Source organism: Cyprinus carpio, chromosome A21 (genome assembly GCF_018340385.1).
Source record: "Cyprinus carpio isolate SPL01 chromosome A21, ASM1834038v1, whole genome shotgun sequence".
NCBI lineage: Eukaryota > Metazoa > Chordata > Actinopteri > Cypriniformes > Cyprinidae > Cyprinus > Cyprinus carpio.
Window position 1 is genome coordinate 11,193,528 of NC_056592.1, and position 13,956 is coordinate 11,207,483.

The 13,956-nt window shown below is 35.6% G+C and overlaps 1 protein-coding gene across 5 annotated transcripts in view; it reads left to right on the plus strand.

The window, feature by feature from the left end:
• The first annotated feature begins 6,864 nt into the window (after positions 1-6,864).
• Positions 6,865-13,956, plus strand: part of gria4b (glutamate receptor, ionotropic, AMPA 4b) — a 79,275-nt gene continuing 72,183 nt past the window's right edge. Inside the window, exons 1-2 of one of the 5 annotated variants that reach the window (XM_042710840.1) lie at positions 6,865-7,288; positions 9,662-9,820. In XM_042710840.1, the coding sequence (XP_042566774.1) occupies positions 7,201-7,288; positions 9,662-9,820 (247 nt within the window). In that variant the 5' untranslated portion in view covers positions 6,865-7,200. The remainder of the gene's footprint in view (positions 7,289-9,661; positions 9,821-13,956) is intronic. The other 4 variants (XM_042710838.1, XM_042710841.1, XM_042710839.1 and 1 more) reach the window with 4 other exon arrangements.

Sequence of the window (13,956 nt, forward strand, 5' to 3'; positions counted from 1 at the left end):
CTTGGTTGGGAGATACGAGAACAAAAAAAGGTTTGAAGCACCTGAGAATCACATCATGTAAAACACTCTGTCCTGCCCATGCATGCTGATTATGTCGTCTCACTCTTTGAAGGTCATTTTGGAATTATACAGTACAGGATGCCCATGGGATTTGCTTTTTAGTCTTGCAAGAAGTGCTGATCTGTTATCAGAGAGAAAGAAACAGAAAGGAAATAAGAGAAAAATTGACAAGCAGAGGGACAGAGAAAGAGGCTTGCCTTTACTGCGCCTGTGACTTGCAGAGGTTAATGCATCTCTGCTGCGTTCTGACACACGGCTGCCTCATTTTCTCTTCCGCATTATCTCCTGTCTTCAGAGGCAACAAAGCTAGTAAGCTTCTCTGACAGGCAGCAAAGTTAAGGCCTTTATTTTCTTTCATTGTGAAAAACAAGGCCACAGAGTCGTGTGGAAATGGGAATTTGCAAATGTGAATGAGGAGCTCGGTTGCTTACTGCAGAGCTGATGGACAGCAGTGGCTTCCTGTAGCTTGTGTGTGTGTAAGTGTGAGAAAGAGAGTGCAAGAGTCTAAAAGACTTCAATTAAAATGTTACACTTCACAGAAGTACACTGCCTGTATAGCAGCATTAGCCTGTGGTCGTGAGACTGAAGCAATCAATCAGTCAGTGAATAAATCGTTAAGTGTGCCAAGCAAGCGCTACGTTAACTCTCCTCACACACTCACTCAAAGACCCAAAGATGAGAAGAGGTTAGACATCAGTACAAGGAAGTTAAATGATGTTTCTGCTGAGAAAAAAATTATTTAGGCATGAATTATGCCAAAACCATTTTAACTGCAAAAATACTTTTTTTCTTGATTTGTTTACCATTTTAATGTTTTATGAGGAAATAGTGTTCATACCTGAAAATTTTTAATTATTTATTTTATGTTAAATCAATAAATATTGTTAATTTATACATATATGTGTGTGTGTGTGTGTGTGTGTGTGTGTGTGTGTGTGTGTGTGTGTGTGTGTGTGTGTGTGTGTGCTTGTGCATTAACAACCAAGGGTGTAAATGTCGGTTTATATATTTTTCATATAATTTTATTATTTAAGAAATAAAATAAAATATAAACTTAATTATTATTTATGTATTTATTTTATTTACATTTTTTATTTTATTTAGAATTGATTATATATATGTTTAGTATAAAAAATAAATAAATACATTTAATTTAAGAAATACATTTGATTGATTTTATTTTTATTTTTATTTTTATTTACTTACATTTTTTATTTACAAAATATATATTATATTATATATTTATAATTATGTATAGAAATTGAATTAAAGATATTAACTGTTTAATGATTATTATTTATATATTTATTTGTTATATACATTATTTAATTGTAAAAACTGAATTTGTATTTATATATTTTTAAGCAATTAAATAAATAAATTTTTAAGAAATTAAATTAAAGTTAACTATTGTTAATTATTATTTATGTATTTATAATAGAATTAAATTTTTATTGAATAAATAATAATGTAGTTTAGTTCACAAAATATTTGCTACAGACCTACAATTTATCCACAGTATTTGTGTTAACTATTACTTATGCCAAGATAAGCAGATTGTACCAATGTCCTCATGCATTTTCAGAGATAATGTATTAAATTAGTGCTCTCAATTTATGAATTGTCTAGCTGTTCAATCAACCCTTTAATTTTCTTCTGCACCTCCCATCCCACTCTATTATTCATGGTGTTATTCTTTACCCGTGCCTGTGCATTATTCCTTTCTTTGTTTATTTGACTGATTACGGCTCCTCCTTTCATATACATCACTGTTCGTATTTCCTCCCATGCAGGTGCTGATCCCTGAAGGGGGTAGTATGTAAACTGTAAATGCCATCTAAAAATACCCCATCCCCCAATCCCTCCCCTCACCTCATCTGACTCAGCTCGTCCCTTGGAATAACCAGCAAAAATGAACGAGGCAACAGAAGAGTTACAACACTGGTACAATTACACATTCCCAGGGAAAATGTCACGAGTTTGAAATGCTGCTGGGCATGCCTGACTCTCTAAACATGAGGGATACAAGGAGTTATTGTTTATTAAAAGGGAAAAAGTACTTCTGCATATTAGAGAGCAGATGTGAAAACACCCACATGCATATGCATCACACATTTTCATAGACGTGGAAATCAGCTGCTGTTTCAGAGAGAGAATGGCTTGTGACATTTATGATGCAACCTGTGCAAATATAAAAGCAAAAACAAATTGTTTTGAATATATTATTAATATTATTTACTATACAAATTATATTAATAATAGTATTAATATAATTAATTATTATACAAATTATGCTGAAATCCTAATATTTGTAAGTCATAAAATGATTTGATTTTAAAGAAATAGTCATAAATAAATGTATGTAATAGAAATAAATAAATAAATTAAATAATTTATAGAATAAATAAAAAGAATAAATTAATTTAGACATTAATGCAAAATAAAAATAAAAATAAATAAATAATAAAAAAAAACCTTACCAGGAATATTATTTATGCCAGAAAGAATATATATTTTATATATATTTTATAACAGTAATTGTATATAATATGTCATACTCAGAATATAAAATATTGTAATATTTTGGCCCTCTAAACAGAAGGGATACAGTTATTGTTTATGAAAGAGTTTGTGAAAGTATGTTGAGACTGGGTTTTGGCATATATGATGCAGCATAAAAAAAGCAAAAACATATTAATAATATTCTAATAATTTAAAATAATTTCATAAGTAATAAAAAGTTTTTGTTTTTGTTTTTTAAATAGGAATGATAAATAGTAATATAAATCTCATAATTTATTCATCCACATGTTATTCTGCAGAACTCAAAAGGCGACATTTTCTACACATTCACAAAAAATACAAACAAAAGCTACAAAAAATACATAAAAACAACCAATACAAATCAAAAACAGGAAAAAATGATCAGCAGTGGCAGATCAATGCAAAAAATTAAATCTTTACCCCTTTTCCCTATATTAAGCTGTCCCAAGACAGACACACACCCACACACACATAACTACACAAACATACCTAATGCAAAATAAAAGCCCATATATCCCCCACAGGCCCCCGAGAGCCCGCGCCATAGACCTACAGCAACATTTCTCATTCAAGCCATCTGCACTGAGAAAAACCTCATGAGGCCCACATCAATCATTGATCTACTTTAGTGACTGTAATTCCAATGAATCCATCCACGGATATGAGTTTACATCAGTGCACTAACATTCACCACCTATAAACTGGTTTGTACAAATCCATTTGTATTTTCCATCTCGACCCACCTTGAATCTAGAAGGTTTGTGCCTTCTGTCATGCTGTAACTATTTCTGCATCAATACTTTCTGCTTCAAAAGGATTTATAAGAGATAAAGCAGGCAGGGTGGTGTTTGTAGACTTTTCCATTCTCCCTTCAGCACCAGAAGTCCTTGTACCAGACTAAAGCACACTTGACATTGCACATACGACTTTAACAAGCTCTCAACCCATCATGCATTCACAATGGGGTGCCGTCAATAGATTTACCCTTGAATTTTTAAAGACATTCCTCAAAAATGCAAGGAAATTCAATTAATCATTGATCCATCCTTCTCGGTGCAAACTGACTGATCTCATTTCGGTTCTGGGTTTGTCTGCAGGCTAAATATTATGAATATGAGGATATGCAAGATAGGAACAGCCAGACTCACTGGGCTCACTGTCACTTGATTTCTTTCTCTGAATGCCTTGATTTTCAGTCAAAGATGTAAGTTCTTAAAAACAGTGATTCATAAATAAATAAATAAATACATACATACATAAATTGTTTGGATTCCATAATACAATGTTATGAAGAAAAGCTACCATGCAAGAATCAGTCTCAAGATCAAACAGAACCATGATGCAATGCCATCACAAAGCCATAAGACAATGGTAGAAAGATAAGGCACTGTATCAATACAAATGGGTCCAAAATGAAGCAGACCTCTCAGTCCAAGGAAGCCAGTGTGATGCAAGTTAGTCACAAAACTGAGGAATCTAATATGAACCTTCAGCAGTCTCTGTGATGTTGCATTGACCCAATCTCACAACCCAGTCGAGCCAATTTAATTCAGTACTTCAGCCAAACAGGCGATGCAATTCACTTCTTGAGCATCTGGGTATATGAAAAAGGCAGAGAAACTAATGATTTAGGACACCTCATTTACCAACAGTCTGATAAAGAAGAAATTTTGTGCCCATGATCTTTAGCTGCGAACAAGTATAATGCAACCTATCATGGGAAAAAAATGTTATGAGGACCTGCAGGGAATGTTGTCACAATGAGAACCTGCATTAAATAGCCTATTGCCGGCTTTTCAGGGTTAAAACGTACACAAACAGAAACACAATAGGTTTTTTTTTTTTTTTTTTTTTTTAATGGAAGGGCTTACAAAAATCAAAAAACACAAAATAACACCAAATTAAAAACAATGCAAAATTACACCATATAAAACACAATGACAATATGCGCTGACCTGATATTTATGATTTTTTTCCCAGTTGATGTATTAGACACTGGATTTGTTTTTATGACAATTACTTCTCTAAATGTGTTTCTGTTAATAAGATGCCTTTTCTTTGCTGTGTTCCGCTTAAGTAAATTTTACTTTTACTCCATAATTGCTCATTAAATGTTGCAAAATATTATTTAGAGCATATACGTTTAATATAAAAACACAGCTTCTATTTTTAAAGGAACAATTCACCCAAAAATTATCCATTCAAGATCTAGATGAGTTTCTTTCTTCATTGGATTTGGGGAAATTTAGCATTACATCACTTGGGGACCAATGGATCCCCTGGTGCTGTCGAATGAAAGCTTAAACAGCTGAAAAAAAAAAAAAAACTTCACAATAATCCACAAGTAATCCATATGACTCCAGTCCATCAATGTCTTTTGAAGTGAAAATCTTTGTGTTTTTAAAAAAAAACAAATTCCTCATTAAGGCATTTTAACTTAATAGTGCTTCCTCCAGTGAAAAAGTTTAATGTTGTTCTCTCACATTAAAATCCTCCCACATACAGTATTTGTTTAGAACTGTTTTTGGGCTGTTTTTGCCTGTAAACTGTGCTTGATCTGTGCATATTTCTCTCCTTATCTAAATAAGACAAGTTTTTTGATGGAAAAGCAGCTTTTCACTTCACAAGACAATTATTTAAGGCCTGGAATCATGTGGTTTGTGGAATATTGTGGTGTTTTTATCAGAGGCTCATCTGACGGCACCCATTCACTGCAGAGGGTCCATTCTCCAAATCTGTTCTGATGAATAAACAAACTCATCTTGGATGGCTTGAGGGTGAGTAACCAATTGCAGAGTGAACTATTCCTTTAAAATATAAAAGCTTGTCAAAAATGTAAATATTGACACTTCTTTATGGAGATAACAGAATTTAAAGTTAATATTTCTTTAACAAACTCTGTTTTGAATTTCAATAGGACTGCATTCAGGACCTTGGACAGAGACAATGCAGTCAACGCCACTCTCCAGAACGTCTGTTCACGCACAGTGAATGCCATGGTTGGTTAAAGCTGCCTAATTGATTTGCCCATTCAAATATATGAGGGAGGACAAAAGGCTGCAAGTGACATTTAAAAGTCAATTTAAAGCCATCATAGACCATATTTGAGAGAATGCAATCAGAGTCTCTCATAGACTTAGTCTTGAAGTAACTCTCTTAAAAATGGTTGCATGCTTCACAACCATATTCGCCTGTAAAATGTTTTCAAATTGATCTATATGGTTTTAGTTATAGGTTCTTCGGATCAGCTTACTGGCTTCTTGGTTCTCTAAAGCACTAGTGAATTCTAAAAAAAACAACAAAAAAAACCTGTGGCACAAGTCATTTCTGGTTCTACATTGAATCAAGTGTTGCTTGTTGATAACAATATCAATACACTTGTACAAAACAAAATGTCACTAAACCTCTGCTCATTTTTCAAAGACAGCGCTCCTTAAACACTAGAGGTTTTACTGAAGCAGTAAGACTGATTTAGAAAATGAGGAAATGGAGATTGTGATGAACAGTATGATTTATGATTTATGGGACTAAAGATAATAGGGAGTTAAAGACCAGAAAATGAAAAATCACTGGTCATACATTAAATGTCAACAAAATGTGTTAAATATCCTTAATCTATTTCAAAGACTCATGTCTGCCACTTGCTTTTTGTCCTATAACATTTAGTTTGTCTAGATTTAGTATTTTTGAGCTGTGTGTCTCAAACTTTTATATAATATCTAATAGAAATACATGGGAAAGTGTCACAATTTTCTCTCAGGCTTGATTTGTGGATGTTATATCACCATTAAACAAGAGAACCTACTGATTCAGATCACACCATTTCTGACATGGTACATCCATCAACACGATCGCAAATTAAATACATAAATTTGAAATTATACGTTCTTAACCCCAAACTGCTTTTTGTTCCATACATTTTTACAACTATACTTTCACCTCATAAGGGTCTATATAATGTTTAAGCTCATTTGTAATTAGTTTAACTGACGGAATTTTCGATTTAAATTGGTTTAACCTATTAATATTTATTAGTCTACGTGTAGGTATGTGTCACAGTCATTTGTGTATTTCGAGACAGAATAACGCACATAGCCTACAGTACGCAGCAAACAAAATTACTGGACAGCACATATCTGACAACAAAAACACCATGTAGCCCATCATTCAACTGTGCCCTGTATTCTAACAAGTCTAACTTAGCTTTTGTTTCATCGGGACAGTCCAACTGAAAGGGTGGTCGCGTAATAACCGAGCTTCCGCTCAGTTTAGAGTCGCCTATATGCTGTCTCGGAATACGGCATTGAAAGAAAATGACCACACGACCCCCCGCGACAATGTGTGTGTGTGTGATGGTGTAGAGAAGGCGCATGTGTGATGAGTGTGTATGTATATGTAGACACTGCCCACCGCTGCCGCGCTCCCCCCATCTTGCATGTGGACCGTCTACCGCCGGACGGAGTCGCACCAGGGTTCGTGCCACTGCAGGGGGAAAGAAAAACCCGGCAAGAATGGATTTCTAACAACGTTTCTCCTTTCTGTCCTTTACCCAACTGACGTCATCCTCAATGTCTCTCACAAATTTGAACTAACAAAATGAGGATTTCTTGTAATCAGCTTTTACTGCTATTCTCTTGCGTTTGGGGACTTACTATGGGTGCTTTTCCGAGCAGCGTTCAAATCGGTAAGTACGGCGGTTCATCTAAAAAACACGAGCTTCACGTTAAGTGCGTTAAACTGTGACAAATGAATGACAAAAATAAGACCGTCTGCATTGGGGTCAACAGCGAATGTCAGTGCGCAAATAATGCGGTTGGAAATAGGTTTTGTTGTATGACAGAAAAGGGTTATTTTAGGGGATTTTTTATTTTATTTTTTTATTTTTTTTTTTTTTTATACTTTTTGTTTGTTTGTTTGTTTTTAGCTGTCAACCAGATCATTTTGCCACGTTTTGGTTATGGCACCACTGCAGTGCTCTCCGTGCAACGGGATGCTGCTCTGAAGGTGGACCATCCTGAACAAGGACACAAACGCAGTAAAAGTTTATATATTTGTAAATTAGTGCTTGGTAAAATTAAAGTAATACGGATATATAATGACAAAGCGACTTCCAACACCTCGTAAATGGAAAGGGGTTTAATTTATTCCAATACTGCATCAAGCCCTGTGTCATAAGCCCTGAGACTCCTCGTGCCTGTGAAATTCCTGATCGCTCTCCTTTTTTTTTTTTTTTTACCGAGGAATATAATGTCATAATCACTCTGTTAAAATACATCAAATTTTATAGCCGAAAAACTGGCAGCTGTGATTGTTTGAAAGTCAACGTGATGATGTTTCAGGAATGAAGGGAGGCGTTTTTGTTGCCTTTTACATTTTGTATGTTTAGGCTTTATCATAAAAATTAATCATTGAAACAATTTAATTAACACTGAGTACCTTTGACAGTTAGTAGGCTATTTATTTATTTTTAATCAACGAAAATAGTTCAAAAAGCTAAAGTCTCAAGCTTTTCGTTTCACCAAGCAACGTACAGACTAAAAGCCAGAGTGGAACTGGAATGGAGCAATAGTTCTGTAATCACTCGGCTGTAGATCCACTACGGGTTTTCCATTTCACGATCCTCGCCCACCTTTCCATGGCAATGGCTAAAAAAAAAAATGTGTATAAACCATAGACTGTATAAAAACAGAACAGTATAACTTGAAAAAAAAAAAAAAAAAAATTTCATAGGCGTTTAAGTGTGCCCTTATAAGGTAGATTTTATTTTTCATATTCCACATCCTGCCCAATGTTCTCCTTCAAACTATGCATGTTTGATAATATTACACATTATAAAAAAAGTTTACAATATAAACTATAATAAATACATTATAAAAACTGTATTTACAGGAACCGTTTTCCTCTAAATATAATAAAGGGACTATTTAGATCCCGTTATAATCCCATCAGAGTTAACTTACTGTTCTCATACAAAATATAATGACTTGAGTTACATGAAGGATTTCAATTAAACGTACATTCTGTCTGGTTTACGCGCATGCTCATGTTTTCGCGCACTAACGCAGGTAAGCCAGAGGTTTAAATGAATGTCGCTTGCTCCCAGGACAAGCAAAACAAAAATGCGCTTTATTTTCTTACATCTACAGAGAAAAATATAAGCAGAAAAGGCAAGTCATGCGCTGGGGAAAACAACTCTTAAAGGGATAGTTCACATTCAGTTGCTAGTCCCCATTGACTTTTTTTTTCGTGCTATGGAGGGGACCAGCAACTGAAGGTGAACTATCCCTTTAAGTTACAACACACGCATCTGCCTAAGCACCTGTCAAATCAACCTGTGTTAATGAGCCTCTTGTAATCATTTAATATAAAGTGCTCTTCGTTCTTTGAATATCTTCGGTCGTGTACTTTCACTCAGCAGTTTGCTTGCCCTCCGTGGCCTCTGCCATTGGTTATTTTCAAACGCATTTTTCCATTAAAATGCATTTTTGTAAAGTGTCTGCACTTGTATGACTTGTTTTTTCTTGGTGAATATAGTATGGATTTTCACCATGAATAACAATAGCAATTCTTACTTTTTCAGCAAAAAAGATATGTAGGCTACACATACAGTATTATGGAATATATGAAAATATGATTCAATAAAATATAGCCAAAAATAAGATTTATTTTCACCTTCTATGGTAAGGCTAATGAATCATATGGTAAGGCTATCCAATAAATAGGTTATTATTTTAGCTTTTTCTGAATAACAAACATTTTTATTGTACATATTATTTATCTTCCAGAGAGATGTCATATGTGCATAATGGGGTTATTCACCTGTGAAAGCTCACTAGAGTGTGCAAGTGTGCACTTGACTCATCAGATGTGGCATGTTACTTGAATTTCAATATCCTTGAACCTCGTGTGTTTTTGTACTCATACATTGCTTTTTCTTCTTAATCAAATAGCCAGTTTCCTATATGACGTCTTTGGTGCAATGTGTTATTTTCCCCCTCTTTTTCACTTCTCCTCTCTTCTTTCTTTTCTTGCTACACACTCTCTCTCTCTCCTGCAGGCGGGCTGTTCATCAGGAACACAGATCAGGAGTACACTGCCTTTCGGTTGGCCATTTTTCTTCACAACACAAGCCCTAATGCATCCGAGGCCCCCTTTAACCTGGTACCCCACGTGGACAACATTGAGACTGCCAACAGCTTTGCTGTGACCAATGCCTGTAAGTTCAGCCTGAAGCTTCATACTGGATATTTACATTAATGCCTTTTTAGACAGAGAAATAGAGAAAGGACAGTAGGTGATATTGTTGATGGACTTAGAGTTGGTTTGGATTAAGTCCTATTTCCAATATGAATAGCAAACAATTTAAGCTAATGATAATCATACCTGCTACGTGAACTGAATAGAAGCAGTAAAGGCCCTCCATACAGTGTGATAGGGAAATCTGTCCTCCGGCTCTCAACTGGCACAAATACAGGCTAAGTACATGAAGTGTACGATATATTAGTGTATGCACCCTTCCCCCAGTGCCCTGAGCAGGGCGTTCTCACTGTGTGTTCATGTGTGGGAATGTTTGAATGCATTTTCATGTGTTCTGCTGACATATTTCATAAAATTTCATAAATTTCATATTTTTCAGTAATACAATATATTTCAGTAATACAGTCTAGGTCTGCCATACTGTTTGTAATTCCCTTCTGGTATTTCTGCTGTGTGCTCTCATGTTTAGGCCTGTGGGCCTGAATGGTGGTTGTGCATCAAGCCAGATCCATGATAATGTCACTAAGGTGCACCATATTTTCCGAACATATTTTTGCCATAGCCCATCATGCTTAGTGGTTTTTGACATAGGGTCAGAAGGTAATTGTGGTAAATGTTCCTGTGGCTCAGTGGTAGAGCATTGCATTGGTAGTGCAAAAGGTTGTGGGTTCAATTCCCAGGGAACACACATACTGGTAAAAAAAAAAAAATATATATATATATATATCCTAAATGCACTGTAAGTCACGTTGAATAAAAGCATCTACTAAATGCATAAATGTAATTGTCAAGATCAGCCACAGTTGTGCCTGGACTTCTGTTTTTTCCTACTTGTTCGATTGCTATTTTCTTCAAGTAATGTTCAGTGCTCAGCTCTAACCACAGCATACAATGTTCCTTATTTTCTTGTTATCTACTGTGCTCTGATATGAAGTGATACAAGGACCTGTGCTTCCCAGACAATTGTGTTTTGTGGAAAGTTTGAAAATATGCTGCACAAGAAATGTATTTCTTTAACTTCTAGCAGAGACAACATCATAAACCCCATACAATCAAAATTGAAGTTTTGCAGCCTTTATGTTACTTTTAAAGCCGTCTAGTGTACAACTGATTGAAGCAGATACACACAATTAAAATTTACAGTCACGCTCTTCCAAGAAAATGGAGGAATATTTTGATGACTCATATTGCACTACACAGCTCTGGTCGAATTAAATGCAGAGATGTTTTGCATTGTTTTCCTCATTGTTTTCCTTGCACTGTATTTCATTGTTTTCCAGTTAAATGTATTTATCAAGTTTATGTTGTGTAATTTACTTTTTGTAAAAAACATCTTTTAGGACATTTTCTAATACATTTATTAGTATATATATATATATATATATATATATATATATATATATATATATATATATATATATATATATTCCAGACAATTATGTTGTTATGGCAAATAAATACATAAAATAAGTAAATTTTATTTAGGCCAGTGAAAATCAGAACTACTGAACCAACTATGAAAAAATCCTTATTGTTGAGCCCTGTTTACTAGCAAGTAGTAAATCATATTTTTTATAGCTGTGATGTTACTACAGTATTTGGGCTGTTTTAAACAAAAGGGACAATCCCTCCAATATGTCCGGCCCACAACTTTCTGTTTCCTGCTCTTGTTAAGTGATTTTATATAGTCTTCATTTTCCTTATTTTGACATGTATGCTATCAGACAAGCTATTCTTCCTGTCTTGCAGCTGCACAAATTCTTACACTCCTCATCCGGTGTCATCACATATTGTATTCTCCACACTCTGAGACCTGTCCCTGATGATAGAGTCGGCCCCTTGAGCAATAATGATGAATTTGTCTGAAATTTCTATAGCCCATTTAACCTTCTCAGCAGATTAAATGCACACGCAGTCGTCGTGGTAATACGAGCCAGCCTGATAAGTTCCTGTCCTATTACTGTGTATGAACAATCGGTTTCAGTTAAACAGATTAATCGCCCGGTCCGTCACTCGCCATTTTGAGCACAGTGTAAATCACTGCAGAGGAGAGGCAGCCCTGCTTGTGTAGTAGTCAGACTTCCAGTGATCTGACGTGGTGTGCCACATCCTCGGCGTCTCTCAGCCTTTCCTTCCTTCCTCTGTGACTGTCTGCAGCTCTGTTTGCAGTGTGTTGCACATGATGGCTTTTATTCCTCACTGGGGAGCCATCGCTGCCACGGGAGGATGAGTAGAGGACAGATTATTCTCTCCCAATGATCTTTCTGCTTTCAGCTGCCTGTTTCTTTCCCTCCATCCTCTCATTTTTGCAGTGTTATTTTACACAGTCTCAGTGTGTTTTTGGGGAGGGTGAGGGACAATTTTACATAGTAGGGATTTGTGTCAACTCTACAAAATATCAATTCGTTTGACATCTAAAACAGCCGTGCAAGTGGGCATGTTTTCAGCTTCTCAGCAGTGGGTATGTCAACTCAGCAGCATAGTGCTGATACAAGCCTCTTTTTGTGTAATTCAGTCATAGCCGAGGCAAGTTTGTTTCCTACCGTCGTATCAGTGTGCACGATAGCATCGCCACATGGGCATATGCCCCTCTCCACAGAGCTACACTCAACCTATTTACTTGCAGCGCCACATGAATGAACGCTGGTTTATAAATTGAGCACGGCAGCTGGATGAAGTGTTATTGGTGCTTTTAAACTGTTTATAAAGAGGTCAGCAAGTAAAACATTTGTCAGTTGTACATTTGCTGCTGTATGTTCCAGTTATTCTAACCCCAGAGACTTATGATGTATAAGATAGCACAAATATCTGAAATATTGTGCTACTAGAGCAGGGTTTATTGTCACATGAAATGGTCACAAATGTGACAAAAATGTAAATAAATAAATACAATCAGAGAATGAGCAAAATGTAGTTGGTCAAGATTTGTGAACTGTTATTTTTTTGAACTGCCTTTTTTATTCTTTTGTACTATTCTCTGAAGGCCACTTAAAATGTTATCAAGATTTTTTCATCAAAAAACATAATTTAGAAGTAGGCTATTTTCTGTCCTGTTTTGACCCCCTCAGCAGAACACTCTGTTTGAATAGGCATGGAGGACTGTAAACGCCCACTGCTATGATTGGCTGACCAGGTTCAGTCCAGGTAACCAAAACTTTGAAAATCCACAAAGGTTCTTAGATGTAAATAAAATCCCAATTTAAATCTGTTCATCATGTAAAGTGCTCATTAGGGTGCATCAAAAAATCCAAAATTTCTGAAAGTTTGGAAATATGTTTCGGCATATATTTTGAAATATTTAGCACTTTTGGTGTCTTACTATCAGTTTTTTATTTTAGAAGACTGTGGCTCCCTAGTAATTGTATTTAGTCTGGAGCCATGTAGACTGATGCTGGCTTTGTTTGACCTTAATGTTGATACAATATCTGCACCACTGCAGTCCACTGGCTCTACCAATGGTATGAGTTTGGGTTGAGACTACCTGCCAAACTATGAGACACTGTTTTTCAGACCTCCTTCACAGCCTCCAAGTGCCCTTGAATCACCCTTTGCTGAGAATGTTCTTATTATATGTGCAGTTCTGTTTGGTGCCGCTAGTGGTACAGTGACAATGCACTTCACCTTTAGTGTACAAGTGTATGTGTATGTTTATGTGTATGTGTATGTGTATGTGTATGTGTATGTGTATGTTTATGTTTATGTGTATGTGTATGTGTATGTATCTTTCACTTATTGTACTCTTTCATTTGTCAGTTATGATCAGAGACACAATGTTCTGAATAGATTGTTAGAGGGAATTATGGGAGGAGCTGTAAAACTGTGGAAACATTGTGCAAAATAATATCTTCAGCAGCGCCTTTGTTCTGCTCCATCTGGTTTTCAAATGTATGAAGCTTTCAATCAGGCCTCTGAACACCGCAAGAGTCTCTTTGCTTTGTTTGGTCTGTCAACAAAGAAGATTGTGTGCCAAACAGATAGGACTGTGTCCATGTGTGTGTTTAAAGCCACAATGTCCCTCTGTCCCCATCATTCTCTCAGAAGGCTTTCTCTTCCAAGGGGTTTGGCTAACCGAAAAGAAAAAAAGAGAGAAAACCA